This window comes from Abrus precatorius, unplaced genomic scaffold (assembly GCF_003935025.1).
Source record: "Abrus precatorius isolate BTA unplaced genomic scaffold, Abrus_2018 Scaffold6, whole genome shotgun sequence".
NCBI classification, from domain to species: Eukaryota; Viridiplantae; Streptophyta; class Magnoliopsida; order Fabales; family Fabaceae; genus Abrus; species Abrus precatorius.
In genome coordinates, this window is record NW_020874406.1 from 3395352 (window position 1) to 3409423 (window position 14072).

Consider the following 14072-nt stretch of genomic DNA (forward strand, 5'->3'; position numbering starts at 1 on the left):
CTTCATTCCTTTTAAACATCTTTATACAGCTAAGGGGATTGCTGAAATTTTTGTCAGGGAAGTAGTTAGATTGCATGGTGTTCCCAATTCAGTGGTGAGTGATTGAGACCCTTTGTTTATGAGTCACTTTTGGAAAGAATTTTTTCGATTACAAGATACAATGTTGAAGATGAGTACTGCTTACCATCCTTAAATGGATGGCTAAACGGAAGTGATTAATTGGTGTCTTGAGACTTATTTACGTTGTTTCATCACTGATCAGCCTAAGGGATGGGTCCAATGGCTGCTATGGGCGGAGTATTGGTATAACACTACGTACCACGATTCAACAGCTTCTACTCATTTTGAGTCAATTTATGGCAGAAAACCTCCTATTGTGGTTAGATGTATGCAAGGAGAAGTTAGAGTAGAAGTTGTGCAACACGAATTGATCGACCATGATGAAGCACTTAGACAATTGAAGAACCACTTAGTGAGAGTGCAAGACAGAATAAAGACTCAAGCTGATAAGCATCGACATGAAAGGAGTTTTTTGGTAGGAGATTGGGTCTTTTTGAAAATGAAACCACACAGGAAGCAATCTGTCATGACTAGGATCTATCCTAGACTTTCAGTTAGGTACTATGGACCTTTTGAAGTGCTGGAATGGATTGGAGCAGTGGCTTACCGATTGAAACTTCCTCCATCTTCAAAAATACATCCCATGTTCCATATGTCTCTCCTCAAGAAGGCAATTGGTGATTATCAAGTGCAAGCTGAATTACCTGCAGATTTAGAAGATGATGGTTCTGAAGTGATGGAACCACGGTCAGTGTTAGCAACTCGAAGCATCATGAAGCATGGTGAAAGGGTGAATCAATGGCTGATACATTGGTCTGGCAGGACAGCAGAGGAAGCAATGTGGGAAGATGAAGTGATTTTTAGAAGCAAATTTCCTAGCCTCAATCTTGAGGACAAGACTATTATTGAAGAAGGAGGTATTGATGGAGCACATAAGGGAATTGGGCCCAAGGAGCCTCTAGTCCATGAATTGGGAACTAATCCTAAGGCTTGGAAAGTTTATGGCCTGAGTAGCGGGAAGGTGGTTATAGGAGAGAGAGTAATTCTCTGTTATTTAGAATGATGAGAGTACGTGGGGGGCTCATTTTCTGTTTTGGCTGGATAATTTCTGTTAGGATAGGAGATTCCTTGTGATTCTTCTATAGGAGCTAGGCTCTGGACAGAGGATGTTTCTCTCTGTGTAATTTTCCTTTATCACAAATAATACAAATACTAAGTGTACTGTGTTTCCTTCTTTAATTCTCTCTATTCTCCATATTGTCACTCTGGTACGTATCAGCATCATTGACTGCATTAAATATCTTAACGGATTCACCAAAATGGCAGCTTTAATTTTAACAATATTCTAAAAGTAAAGTTACAGCATGCAAAATTCAAATGAATTTAAAATTTCAGACATTTATTATTTTCAGATAAACAAAGGACAAATTTACTACTAGAAACATGAACATCTATGGAGTATCCCATAGCCTACAGGGAAAAAAAAGGAAAGAAAGGACCTCAAAACAAAGAAGGATGTCCATATCAGTAAAGAGCTCAAATGCTCTGGATGGCCAGTTAAAGATACATCTCTGATTTAAATGTTATAACCAGAACACCATAAAGAAGCCAAAAGTCATAAAATCATGAATTTGTAATTAAGATCCTAACATTCCTTTATAACCAAGACAAACAAGAAACAGCAAGCATTGCATTTTCTATGAAACATTACCCCCATTGATCTCCCAAAACCTCACCAGAGGAGTAAAATCTTTTAAGACTTTCTGAACAAACCCAAGAAGTTATTAGACTTCAAATATATGCCTAGCTTTCAATCAAAAGTTGCAGTCAAATTAATTGCAGGGCTAGATGGGCCACTACTTTCAACTGTGTCCACATTCACACAAAGATGAGTAGATGACAGTTACCAAGGGTGCAGAACCAAAGGTAAAATTTAAAATTATAGCAACAACTTGAATTCTGTGTTGGGGGAAGAGAGAGAGGAGGCTTAGGCAACAGGCATAAGTATAAGATATTGCAAATTACATTCAGCGAATTATCAGAAATGCATGCCGCGATTGATGCCCATGGCAGCAAGTGAATGTCATATTCTTTTGATGCAGTAGTAGCAAAAGAACCAATCCTACTTGATGCTGAGGCCATGGTTTGCACCACATAAAATCTCTCTGTTAGCCTCTCAGTTTCATCTCCATTTACCATCTCAATTAAGAAGTCCAATGGAAATGCATCCATTTCAGTAGTGGTATTTAAACACTTGGACAATCTGACCAATGCCTGCCGATGCCAAACTGTATCATCAGTTACTGAAGTAACAGAACAAGAATGAATTTTCCTTGGTTCAGGTTCTCCAGCCTCCCACTCGTATATTTGAATGCACAGCACACTCTTTAGAAAGAGAAGCGTCAAAATGCCTTCTTCAAAGAGTTGAACAAACATAGAGGAAATGTCTTCTGGTGAGTATGCTTGCCTTGAGAGCTTACTTTTGGCTGCCTGATCTGCACTCCTCAAAGGGAAACGGAATAATGTTCCAGAAAAAGTACTTTGCATGTCACAACCAAAAGCACAATAGGGGGAAAACTGGTCATTGTAGAAGGAGAGGGCAGATGAACCAGTGTAGTCAATCCGTTTCCCAGGATTTGCTGCAGAAACTCTAGGAAGATAAAAACCCTGAGGATCAAACAATACAACATATTTGCCACTCACAAAAGAGGGAAGATCTGTCAAATGGTACACTGAGTTGAAGCCAACCCTAAGAATCATACAGAGAAACAAAAATGAAGACAGGAATTAGATAAGTACAAAGAACCTAAATATTGGGTTAATATGAAAATTATTTACAAAAATATATGATAGAAAGGGAAAGAGAATGTCGATAACTAAACTAGAAGACAAAATTTTTAAAAATATATACACAAACAACTTTATCTACAGATACACTAAAAATGACAGGCACTAAAACACGACATTATCCCTCATTCATTTTTATGAATAAAAACTATCATGACATTCCAACACACCGCTCTCATTATCAGAGCCTTGGCATTAGAATACACAAAGTCCTGCCTCAGTTCTAACAGTTCACTCGTACATGAAAAGGGAATGTAGATCAACAAAACAAACCATCCATAAAACACCAAAAACACTCGAACACTACAACAATAAAACTATCACTTCTCTCACCATTTCCCAGTTAAAACTACAGCAACAACTTCACACCTAAATCCTGGCTTTGAACCAATCATTGTAGTCAATCATCAACACCAAAGCAAGTACACAACATTAATCAACCCAATCACACTTCAGCAGAATAACTTCAATCCAACAAACGCAATAACAAAATTACCCGAAGCGACCAGTCTTCCCAGCTTGTCCGTGCTTGCTGCTTCCACCAATCTTGGAGATGCTGACGAAATCGTCTTCGGTAAAGACGGCGTCGTTGTAGGCTAACAGCGCCGGGCCCTGCCACTGCGCGAGGGAGTTCGAGAGCAGCGAATCGCAACCGTGGGAGCGGCGATCAAGGCAGAAGGAAACGGTGGTGGCGCCGGCATCGTCGGCGTTCTGTATGAGCTCCTTGAGGACGGTGGTTCCCTCCGGATAGTTCAACAGAACTTCGCGAATGCGGCGCGTGAGGTCTACCGTCTGGCCGAAGTCTTCGAGGAAGATTGATTCCGGCGCCGGCAACGCCATTTTTCCGGCCAATGGAAGGGGATTGGGAACTTTCTACGTTCTTTGATTGTGCATGAGATACGATGCTGTTGGGATGGGTTTTGATTTCGATTCGATTTTGTGGAGAGGAGAAAGAGAAAGACGGTATTTGATTGTGTCTTTTTTGTGTCTCCTTTACACAAGAATTCTTCAACGTAATGTTAACGTGGAGTCTGCGTGTTATAACATTTTCAATTTTGTGACTGATCTATCCTTGTAAGGGGATTTTTTATTTTTTCTTTAAATTTTGGAAATCAAAGTAAATTAACATTGGTCTATCTCAACAAAATATATATATATATATTGACTGGTCAATATTACAATAATTATTATTATTTTAATTAGTTTGAAATAATACATGATAAAATTATTAATTTAATAAAAGTTTGTTGAATCATTATTAAGAATAAATAAAATAAAAAAGTTAAACAAAAATAAAATAAAACATAAACTTAATAAATTTTGATCAAATCTCGATAAGCATCTCATAATTTGCTGGATATTATTTTTTTTAGTAATTTCGATGATAAGAAATAAAAATAAATAAAATAAATAAATTAATAAATTTTTAATAACTTATTATAAATTTATTTAATTGCATGACAAAATAAATAAAATAAAGTTAAGTTTAACGTATTCAATTATTGGTATATATTAGATAAGTCTTTAAAAATTAATTATATTATCCTACTTTATCTTATAGAATATAATATATGTAGATGATAAATTTATTTATTTATTTTAATTTTATATAGGTCCAATTTAGATAAATTTTTTAATTATAAGAGTCAAATATTAACTATAAAATGAATCGAAATTAATTAATATTTTTTTATTTTTTTAAAATTATTTAATTTATCTAAAATTTGACCAACTTCATCTTTAATCAAACAATGTTTGTCTTTAAAAGTAACTTTAAATTCTCCTTTTTCAATCAGTTGACCAACACTTAATAAATTTTGATCAATTTTAAGAACTAAAAGAACATTATGAATTAATTTTGTGCCTTAATAGCTTACTATTACAATTGTTTCCTTTCTCTTGGCTGAGATGAAATCACCATTACCTATTTTGACTTTGGTGATGTTAGTGAACATCAAATCTCTAAAGAGTTTTTTTGTTATTGGTCATGTGGTTATTGTAACCACTATCAATTAGCCAACCTTCTTTTAATTTAAAGTCTGAGAAGCAAGTAGCAACAAATAAATGATCTTCCTCTTGATCCACAATCTTAATCTCTTTATCTTGGTATTGTCTTATTTGGTTGCATTTATTGCATTGTGCATTAGGCCTCCTCCAACATTTGAAAGGAAGATGACCAATTTTTTCATAATGATGACATGGAGGATTGTTGTTAGCAATCTAAACACTAGCAAGTGCACTAGTATTACAGCAAGTAATGAGTAATTTTTAAGAACAGGATATCGTCTCCACAGGAAATTTAGATTTCAAGTATCAATTCACAAAATTGTAACCATTTGAGCCATACGAATTTGGGAGAAGAATTGTAACATACAAAAGCAATAAACCAAAGCAATTAAGAGTAAAGAAGAATGTGCAGAAAAACAGATCAATGAATGCAATGTGAGATTAGAAATGGATTGAAAGGTAGTTAGGAATTTACTTTACAAGAATGTCAATATTAATTCAATTATGCTTCTGAAAATTCAAGAACTTGGTTAATTGACAATCAGTTTCGCATATTAATAGCCAAAGGTTAATCCCTTAACTCATTGACCCTAACAAGCAACTAAACCACCATAATCCCTTAGGTGAAGTTCAATTTCAAGTTGCATTAAGACTTAGAACCTTAAGATTGCAGAATTAAGTCTCCTTATCCCTAAGAAATCCCCAAATTCTGATTGCTAACTCAGATCGGAGAATCATATCCAACTTTCATTGGTAATTGTTCCTCTTTGATGAATCATACGAATTTCCATTCATAGATTGCAAGAAAAGCAGAATTCACAATTCAATTAATCTAAGAACCCAAAATTCAGAAGTAAGAGTCAAATCAATACATCAATTCGAGTTCCATAAACCCCTAACTACAAGAAAACTACTCAAACATGGGAGAAGAGAAAGAAGAAGAAGAAAAAGAAAAAGAAAAACTCCAAGAAGCCATAGCCGGAAGCTCCAATCTGATTCCTCTTTTTGGAAGCTTCAAGACTTGACCCCAATCTTCTCTCTCAAGCTCTCTCAACGAGATCTAACAGAAAAACAGAAAAAAAAAATGAACTCCAAAAAATCTGCACGTTTCTGTTATTTATAGAATTTTCCAGATTTGCGCGTTATCACTTTTATGAGAAATAGTAGCCAGGCAGAAGGTTTATGGTTGCGCGTTAACACTTTTATGAGAAAAAGTGACCACGCGCAACTTTCCTGATATTGAAGGCTCTCTAGAACTATCACTCTTGCTGATAAAAGTGATTACGCAGAGCTCAAGTGGTTGCGCGTGATCACTCTTATGAATAAAAGTGATTACGCACAACTCACCAGGTTGAAGGCTCTCTGGAACGTTCACTTTTGCTGATAATAGTGATCACGCAAAGCTTTTCCTGATATTTGCCTCTCTGGAACGCTCACTTTTACTGATAAAAGTGATAACGCCCAACATGTTAAGTCTGAGACTTCACAGGATCTCTCACTTTTCCTAGCAGAAGTGATAACGCCCAAGTTTTCTTCTTCTTTGAACTCTGGAATGATCACTTTTACTGACAATAGTGATCACGCCCAGTCTGCACTTTCTTGGTCTTGTGTTTTTGGAGTCTAGACTTGCTTCTTTCTTCTTCCTTATCTTCAAGCCTCCATTTCCATGATCCTTGCTCAATTTATTCCTTCAAAAACAAGATTAAAAACTTAATTTCTAAGCAAAATTTCTACAATTGCTAAAATAACTACATATGTAAACAAACTTCAATTCCTTCTCTTTTTTTTGAGTTTTTCTACTTTCTTCATATATTTTTCTTATTAATTGTGTTAGAATTATGCTAAAATATCAGTAAAAATATAGATTCATCAAGGATAAGATTTTTTCTTGTCGTATCTTGCATTTTCATGATGTGTGGCATGTAAGGCTCCCACAATAGCACCTTATTGTCTTATTGCATGCCTTTGCTCTTATGCTTATAAGGCATTTAAAAGTTTCACTGTTGTGATTTTAGACAACTACTTGATATTCTCTAAGGTGGTGATTGTAGCCTCAAATCTTTTGAGCGCCGTCACAAGAATTGTTTCTACAATTCTAGAATTGGAAACACAGTAACTAGTAATCTTACCTTGTTAGCTATGTCAAGCAACTTGTTTGAGTATATTTTGATTGTCTTAAACTCTTTCGTTCTTTCACTACTAGAAACATGCTTAATACAGACAGATTTTTCATGTCTGTAATACTAATGAAAAATATTTTTTTTTTATTTGTAAAAATTTGTCTATAAATCCATTTGTATTACATACAAAAAAAAATTTGTTTGTTATTTTCTTCTGTGATTGGCTCACCATTTGGCGTGAAATATTACAAACAAAAATTTTCGTCTATAATTTGAAAATGAAGTGGGAATTTTTTAGCAAAAACTTGGAAAACTTTTACTGACTTTTTATGTAGCTCGTTATAGGCGGATTTTTCTGTCTGTAACAACCTTCAGTGGATTTACAAACAGAAATTTAGAAAAATTTTATTGACTTTTCATATAGCTCGTTACAAATAGATTTTTCTGTCTATAACTACCTTTGGTGGATTTACAAATAGATTTTTCATCTCTAAGTGAACATGCAAAACGTTCTTTTTCATTAAACCATGTACAGACGAAAAAAATTCGCCTATAATATGTGAAACACATCAAAATCGTGCCTCCTCCTTTTTCCTCACTTTTCACTATTTCTTCTCTCTCTCTCTCATCTCCCTCTTTGTCTCTCTCTAGCATCTTCAGTTTTTTGGCTTTTGCGAGTGGTTGGAGCATCCATTTGAAAAGTAATTTACATCATTATATTCCTGGTACGATACTTTAACTTTTAATCGGTTTAGTTTTTTTAATTTTAGATGTATAATAGAGACTTATAATTTCTAAGATAAAGTTGTAGGACTATAGATTGTATAACTGGGAGGTATAGAGGCCCTTCCCTGAACTTGATTATTGTTTGTTGTGAAATTGTTTTTGCTTGCGGAGATTATAGAATTTGCATGTTGTGGAGTTACAAAGAGATGCGCTCTATAACGATTTAGGATTGTGATTTGTATGTTTTTTATGCTTTGATTAATATATTTTTATATAATATATATATTATGTGTGAAGGAAATTTAGAGGGGTTAACATACATAAGGAGATGTTCATGTATTAGGAGAGATTCTGCCAAAATTTATATTAGAATTTTGTGTAATGTAAAATAAAAGGTTGATACAGTATTGTTTGCTTGTATTAAGTTTATATAGTTCTTGATCCAGATGTTTCTTGGAAATCATTTATGGATGTATGATAGGTTACACCCAGGTCGGGAGGAATAAAACCTGAATTCTATAAAGGTGTTGAGGAATTCATACATGTTTATTGTAATTCGTAGCAATTCATTACTGACTAGAAAGTTAGGTGTCCCTGTTCTAAGTTCAAGTGTAGAAATTTTTTGGATATCGATTCAATTAGGTACGATCTGTATAATTTTAGATTTAAACATGATTATTAGATATAGACTGAACATAGGGAAGTAGTTAATATAGAAAATCAATTAGGCAATTCAAGTATTCACCAATCAAGTGAGGATGTAGGTAATGTGAGTTGGGAAGAAAGCAATAGTTGTTATCAGGAAATGGTTTATGATGTTGTTGTGATTTTAAAGCTAAACAAGAACCTAATAGAGAGGCTGCAAGGTTTTATAGTCTTTTAGAGGCAGCAAACAAGCCTTTATGAGATGGGTGTGTGCGTTCAGAGTTATCTTTAGCAGTAAGAATGTTAACCATAAAGTTAAAAAACAATCAAAGTCAGAGTTCATTTGATGAAAAGACTATATTAATTAGTGAACTTAGTCCCTAACCTAACTATCCCCAAAATACTTTTTACCAAGCAAAAAAATTAGTTTCTAAACTTGGTTTAAAAGAAGTCAAAATTGATTGTTGTTTGAAAGACTGCATGCTTTATTACAAAGACAATGTTGTTTTGACCAATTGTAAATTATGTGGAGAAACTAGGTTTAAACCAAGAAGAAATGGTAGAAGTGATAAGCATAAAGATGTACCATAAATTAGAATGCATTATTTGCCTTTAATCTCTAGGCTCAAAAGGTTGTATGTGTCTATTAGCTCAACTCCTCACATGACGTGGCGTGCTAGGAATAAGAAGAGTGATGGGATAATCACTCATCTATCTCATGGTGAGGCTTGGCAACATTTTGATCAAGTTACGCGCATAACCTTTCTCCCCTAAAGCCTTCAGAGTGGCTACTTTTACCATGAAAAGTAGTTATGCTCACCATGTTCTTACTTATTAACCTTTGGAGTTCTCACTTTTTGTGCTAAAAGTGCCTACACTCTATAACACTTTCTTTTCATTTACTATTTGATAAATTGTTTTATATTAGGTAATTTTGGAATGTTTTAATTTTATTTAATGAGTGTTTAATAGAGGTCTGGTGTAGGGGGTCTCGCTCAGGCGAGACGGAGTGTACAGAATCACATGATTCAAGAGCAATTTCACTCAGGTAGGTAAGATAGGATAAACTTAGCCCAACTATCCTCTCACTCAAGCAAGCAAAGATCTTGTGCAGGCGAGATGAGTTGCTCAAGCGAGGACTCACAGAAAAAATGACTAACTCTCTAGACCCCTTCTCGCTCAAGTGAGAATGAGCCTCACTCAGGCGAGAATATCAGAAAACTGAGAAAAACTCTTCTGTCTAATTTTCTTGCCCAGGCAAGAATGGCCTCGCTTAAGCAAGAGTGCATGAGCTAAAAGGTATTTAAGGAATTTCTAGCATGAAAATTTTCATTTTCATTTCAAGTTTTGTTTCCTTTGAATTTTCTCTAAACTTTTACTTCCTTTTCAAACCTTGAACGTTCCTTGAATACGAACTCAGACGTCCAATCCATTTGACTCCAATTAAGTTCCTTGGAGCTCAACTCTTCAAATGTGTTTTGATTTTCTATTTTCTCTCTTCTCAAAGGTGTTCTAGTTTAGAAATATGTAGGAAGATCCTGGTTCTTTGAAAGATATTCTTCATAAATCTCCTTAATAATCTTTATTTCAAAGTAAGGAGGGCTCTATTCTATCCTTATAACATAATGAAATTTTGTACTTATAATAATACTATTTTGGGTTTCTTTTTTGTAAATACCTATCTGGATGATATTCATCGTTGTGTAAAAGTTGATTGTGTATATTTGATCTATTGAGATCAAATATTATTGGGGAACTTGGCATTTCATTTGGGTAGTGTTTGATTGTAATAAAAAAGTTAATGATGAATGTTCAGCTAATTTGGTGTGGTATTGTATTCTGGAAACATGTTGTGTTATGGCTTAGTCTGGAAGTGTTTTACTAAGCATGATCTTTTAGCAAAACAAGGATATTGATAAGATAAGTAATATGGATGAGTATAAAGTGGTGGAAGGAACTAATGTAAATAGTTTTAGAGATGCATTGAGAGTATAGAGTCTAGAGACGATGTGGAAATCTAGAGAAAAACGTAGAGTGATGAATGACATTCGCGTATGTGTATACACTCTTTCTGAGCACGAATGTGTTACATGGCCTGACACTCATTTCCTGACTAGACTTATTACTATACCTTTACTAACGAGCCCATTATTGTATATGATGCATCTGTGTGCATGGGCTAATCAATGATTATTTACCTAGCTATGTAAGACCTTTAAGAAGTGTTAGAGGTATCGTATATCTGTGATCACAGTGTATTATGAGTGCATATTTGAAATAGAAAAATATAATGTCTTGTGATAAAATCTATGTAGATATGATTATGTGAGAATCACTAATATACTATTTTTGTGATTGATATTATTAAGTTTTCTTTTATTCTATGATTATAATTATATTGTGATGTTAGTCATTGAGATTAAGTTATGTTCAATGATAAGTAGATGTCCATCCTTACTAAATGTTTCAGGGAATAAGGATGACGGCACCACAAAGGTAGATTAGATTAGTAGACTATCTTGTACAATGAAGGATACACCATGTGTTTAATGAATATCAACGATTTTGCTATTTTAAGTTTGTTGTAGACTATGATAATGTATCTAGCCATGTTTATACTTTGGAAATAGACTTGGATTATAGTGTTTGCTAAGATTTTCTTGTAAACAACACTATGTGTTTATATTTATAGAGGAACAGTTAGGATCTAGCAGTTGTGAACTATCTATATACTTTCCTTGATCATGATCTCCTTGGAAGACTAACCTAGTTATCTGTTGCGCGAGTAATAGGTGTTAAGGTTGAAGTTGACTCTAGAGATCTTGGAAAGGATAAATATTTGAACCCAGAAGAGCTGGCGGAGATAGAGGGTTGGCACTATGATGAAGACTAGGACTGAACCTAATAAATCCACATTTTACTATATTTTTAGCCTAGTTTTTGTTAGTAAATAAGGAGTTAAATAGTAAATAAACTTGAAAATATCATAAAAATTGCATTAATATTCATAATTGTGTAAATAGTTTAGAATTTTAGATTTTATTCCAATTCTGGACAATTTTGCTTAAAAAGACTTAATTTTGTGTAAAAGCTTGAGCTAAAGATGTTTGAGTTGAAGATTGAACTCAAGGAAGTAGAGGAATTGAGCTTAAAAGATGAAAAATCAAGTATTATGTGTTAGGCATAGCTACTTTGGGTGCATAGAGTTAATACTTTGCAGAGGAAAATCCATTAAAATCAAAGAGAGTGTCCACTCTAAGTGCTGAGAGTAGTCATGCGTAGAATAGAGTGTCCACTCTAAATGCTGAGAGTAGCCACGCGCAGAATTGAGTGTACACTCTGGTCACTTAAAGTAGCCAAGCACAAGACTTATTTGCATAAAACACATGCACGTGGACACTCTAAGTACTGAGAGTGTTCACACAAAATAATAGAATTTGGGAAACTATTTTTAAGTGTCAACTTTGGACTTTAGAGTTCCCACTTCAGCCTTAGAAGCTTCTGGAAGACTTTCTACGTTATTACTCTCAGTGATTAAAGTGTCAATGTGGAAGGTGGCAGGAAAAATTATAAATAGTTGTTAAGAGTTCAGATTTAAAAGTCTTTGGTCATTTTTTGTTTTCTTTTCATTTCTACACCTTAGGAGAGTTAGAAAGGAAGATTGGGGGTGACATCCAAACTCTGGACCTTGAGGAATCAGGCTAGGGATTGAATTTATAAAGAAATTCTGCAGCTTCTCTTCTTCTACTCTTTCTCTCTCTTTTTCTTTTAGGAACATGTTTTGATTTCTTTTTGTTAGGGATCATAGATCCAAATTTGATATTGTGATGTGATTTTGGATCTGAACCTTGAGGTTTTGATTGAATTGAATATGTGATTCTACTTTTAATGCAGTTGTGAACTAATCCTTCATTCAATTGAACCTAGAGGAATCTTCATCAATGGAAATTGAGTTTATTTCTCATATCTGAATCATATGCCTAAGTTATTGAGATATTAGGAATAAGTATCACAATCTAGTAATCCTATAATTTTCAAAACTTAATGCAATATTAGATTAAATTTTACCTAAGGAATTAGGGAGGTTTAATTAGGTATTAGGATCAATGAGGTAAGGAATTATCCTTTGGTTAAAGAAGTGAAATTGATTATCAATCAACTAGAATTCTTAAGGATCCAGAACATGATTACATTGCAATTGAAAGTCTGGTGAAGTGATTCCTACCTATTTTTCACATAGCATTTTAATACAAAATTCGTATTTCTATTTTGCTGTATTTTTTAGATTTGTGCACTTTATTGCTTTTGTTTTTTAAATGATTCAAAACACTCCAAATTCGTTTGGCTCAACTAGTTATTGATTTGTGAAGTGGTAATTGATAGACCTAATCCTTAAAGACGATACTTGGAACTCACATTGATTTTCAAATTTTATTACTTTTTACAACTACATAAATGTATTTATAAGAAGTCCTAAATGTATTTTAATAACAATTTGTAAATATTAACACTTTGCATATAAATGGAGTTCAATACATATATATATATATATATATATATATATATATATTTCTCTAATGTTTTAGTGTAAATGTGATTAGTAAGGAACAATTTATCTTTTATTATTCTAATACTTCTGTAAAATTTTGTGAATGGTCTTATTTATAAGAAGGTTTTAAATTTTATCATCTCCTTATATTACAAGTTTTGAACGAAATATATTTAATTTCTTCGTCTTGTATAAATTATTATGTAATTTTAGACAGTAAATTAAAGGATGTTACATGCTCCACCTTATTTGTCTTCCAAACCTCTGAAGTATTCACTTTTTGTGTCTAAAGTGACAACGCTCAACCCAACTGACCTCTTAATACCTCTAACTCATGTATTTTTACTTAGAATCTCCTGCAAATTACTAGTTTAACAACAAAAATACATAAGAATTCTATTAAATCCAAACAATTTTAATTACTAAAAATAAAAATTGAATTTATTAAACTATTATATATTTTTGTGTAGTTTTTATCTCCCAAATTACTCTTTTCTATTAAGAAAAATCCTATAAAACTAATTAAAAACTAACAAAATATGGATTTATCACATTTGGTATAGCAAGACCAATTTTTTGGAAGCATTTTTTATGATCCTAACTTGCACTCCCTAACTTTCTATAGTTGTGTGACACAATTTGAATTAATGGGGTGAGTGAAGATGTCATCCGTTTGATATTATTTCTTTTTCCTCTAAGGGATAAGGCGAAATATTGGCTTCAAGCTCAACCACATGGAAGTATAATAACTTGGACAAACTTAGTGAATAAATTTCTGATCAAGTATTTTCTTCCCTCAAAGGCTACTAAGTTGAAAGGAGAAATCACTTCCTTCATGCAACATGATGGTGAGTCTTTCTTTGAAGCGTGGGAAAGATATAAGGAGCTATTGTAATGGTGTTCTCATCACTGCATTGTAGAATGGATGCAACTTGAAACATTTTACAATGGAATGAACATTACCACTAGAACAATGGTGGATGTAGCTGCTGGTGAATCTTTAATACAAAATTATTAAAAGAAGCTTAACAAATAATTTAGATGATGGCAACTAGCATGTATCAAAATTTCAATGAGAGGCATTCTACAAGAAGAGGAGGATTTGAAGCAAAAGTACT

The 14072-nt window shown here is 33.5% G+C and overlaps 1 protein-coding gene and 1 non-coding gene across 2 annotated transcripts in view; both read right to left on the reverse strand.

The window, feature by feature from the left end:
* Positions 1–3783, reverse strand: part of LOC113868414 (sacsin) — a 36028-nt gene extending 32245 nt beyond the window's left edge. Inside the window, exons 1-2 of the mRNA XM_027503971.1 lie at positions 3404–3783; positions 2086–2809 (exon numbers count right to left, since the gene is read on the reverse strand). Of these exons, the coding sequence (XP_027359772.1) occupies positions 2086–2809; positions 3404–3747 (1068 nt within the window). The 5' untranslated portion in view covers positions 3748–3783. The remainder of the gene's footprint in view (positions 1–2085; positions 2810–3403) is intronic.
* A 9979-nt stretch (positions 3784–13762) lies between these two features.
* On the reverse strand, positions 13763–13869 carry LOC113870528. The gene has a single exon (XR_003505551.1). It is a non-coding gene; the product is annotated as a small nucleolar RNA R71 (small nucleolar RNA).
* Positions 13870–14072: the final 203 nt, after the last annotated feature.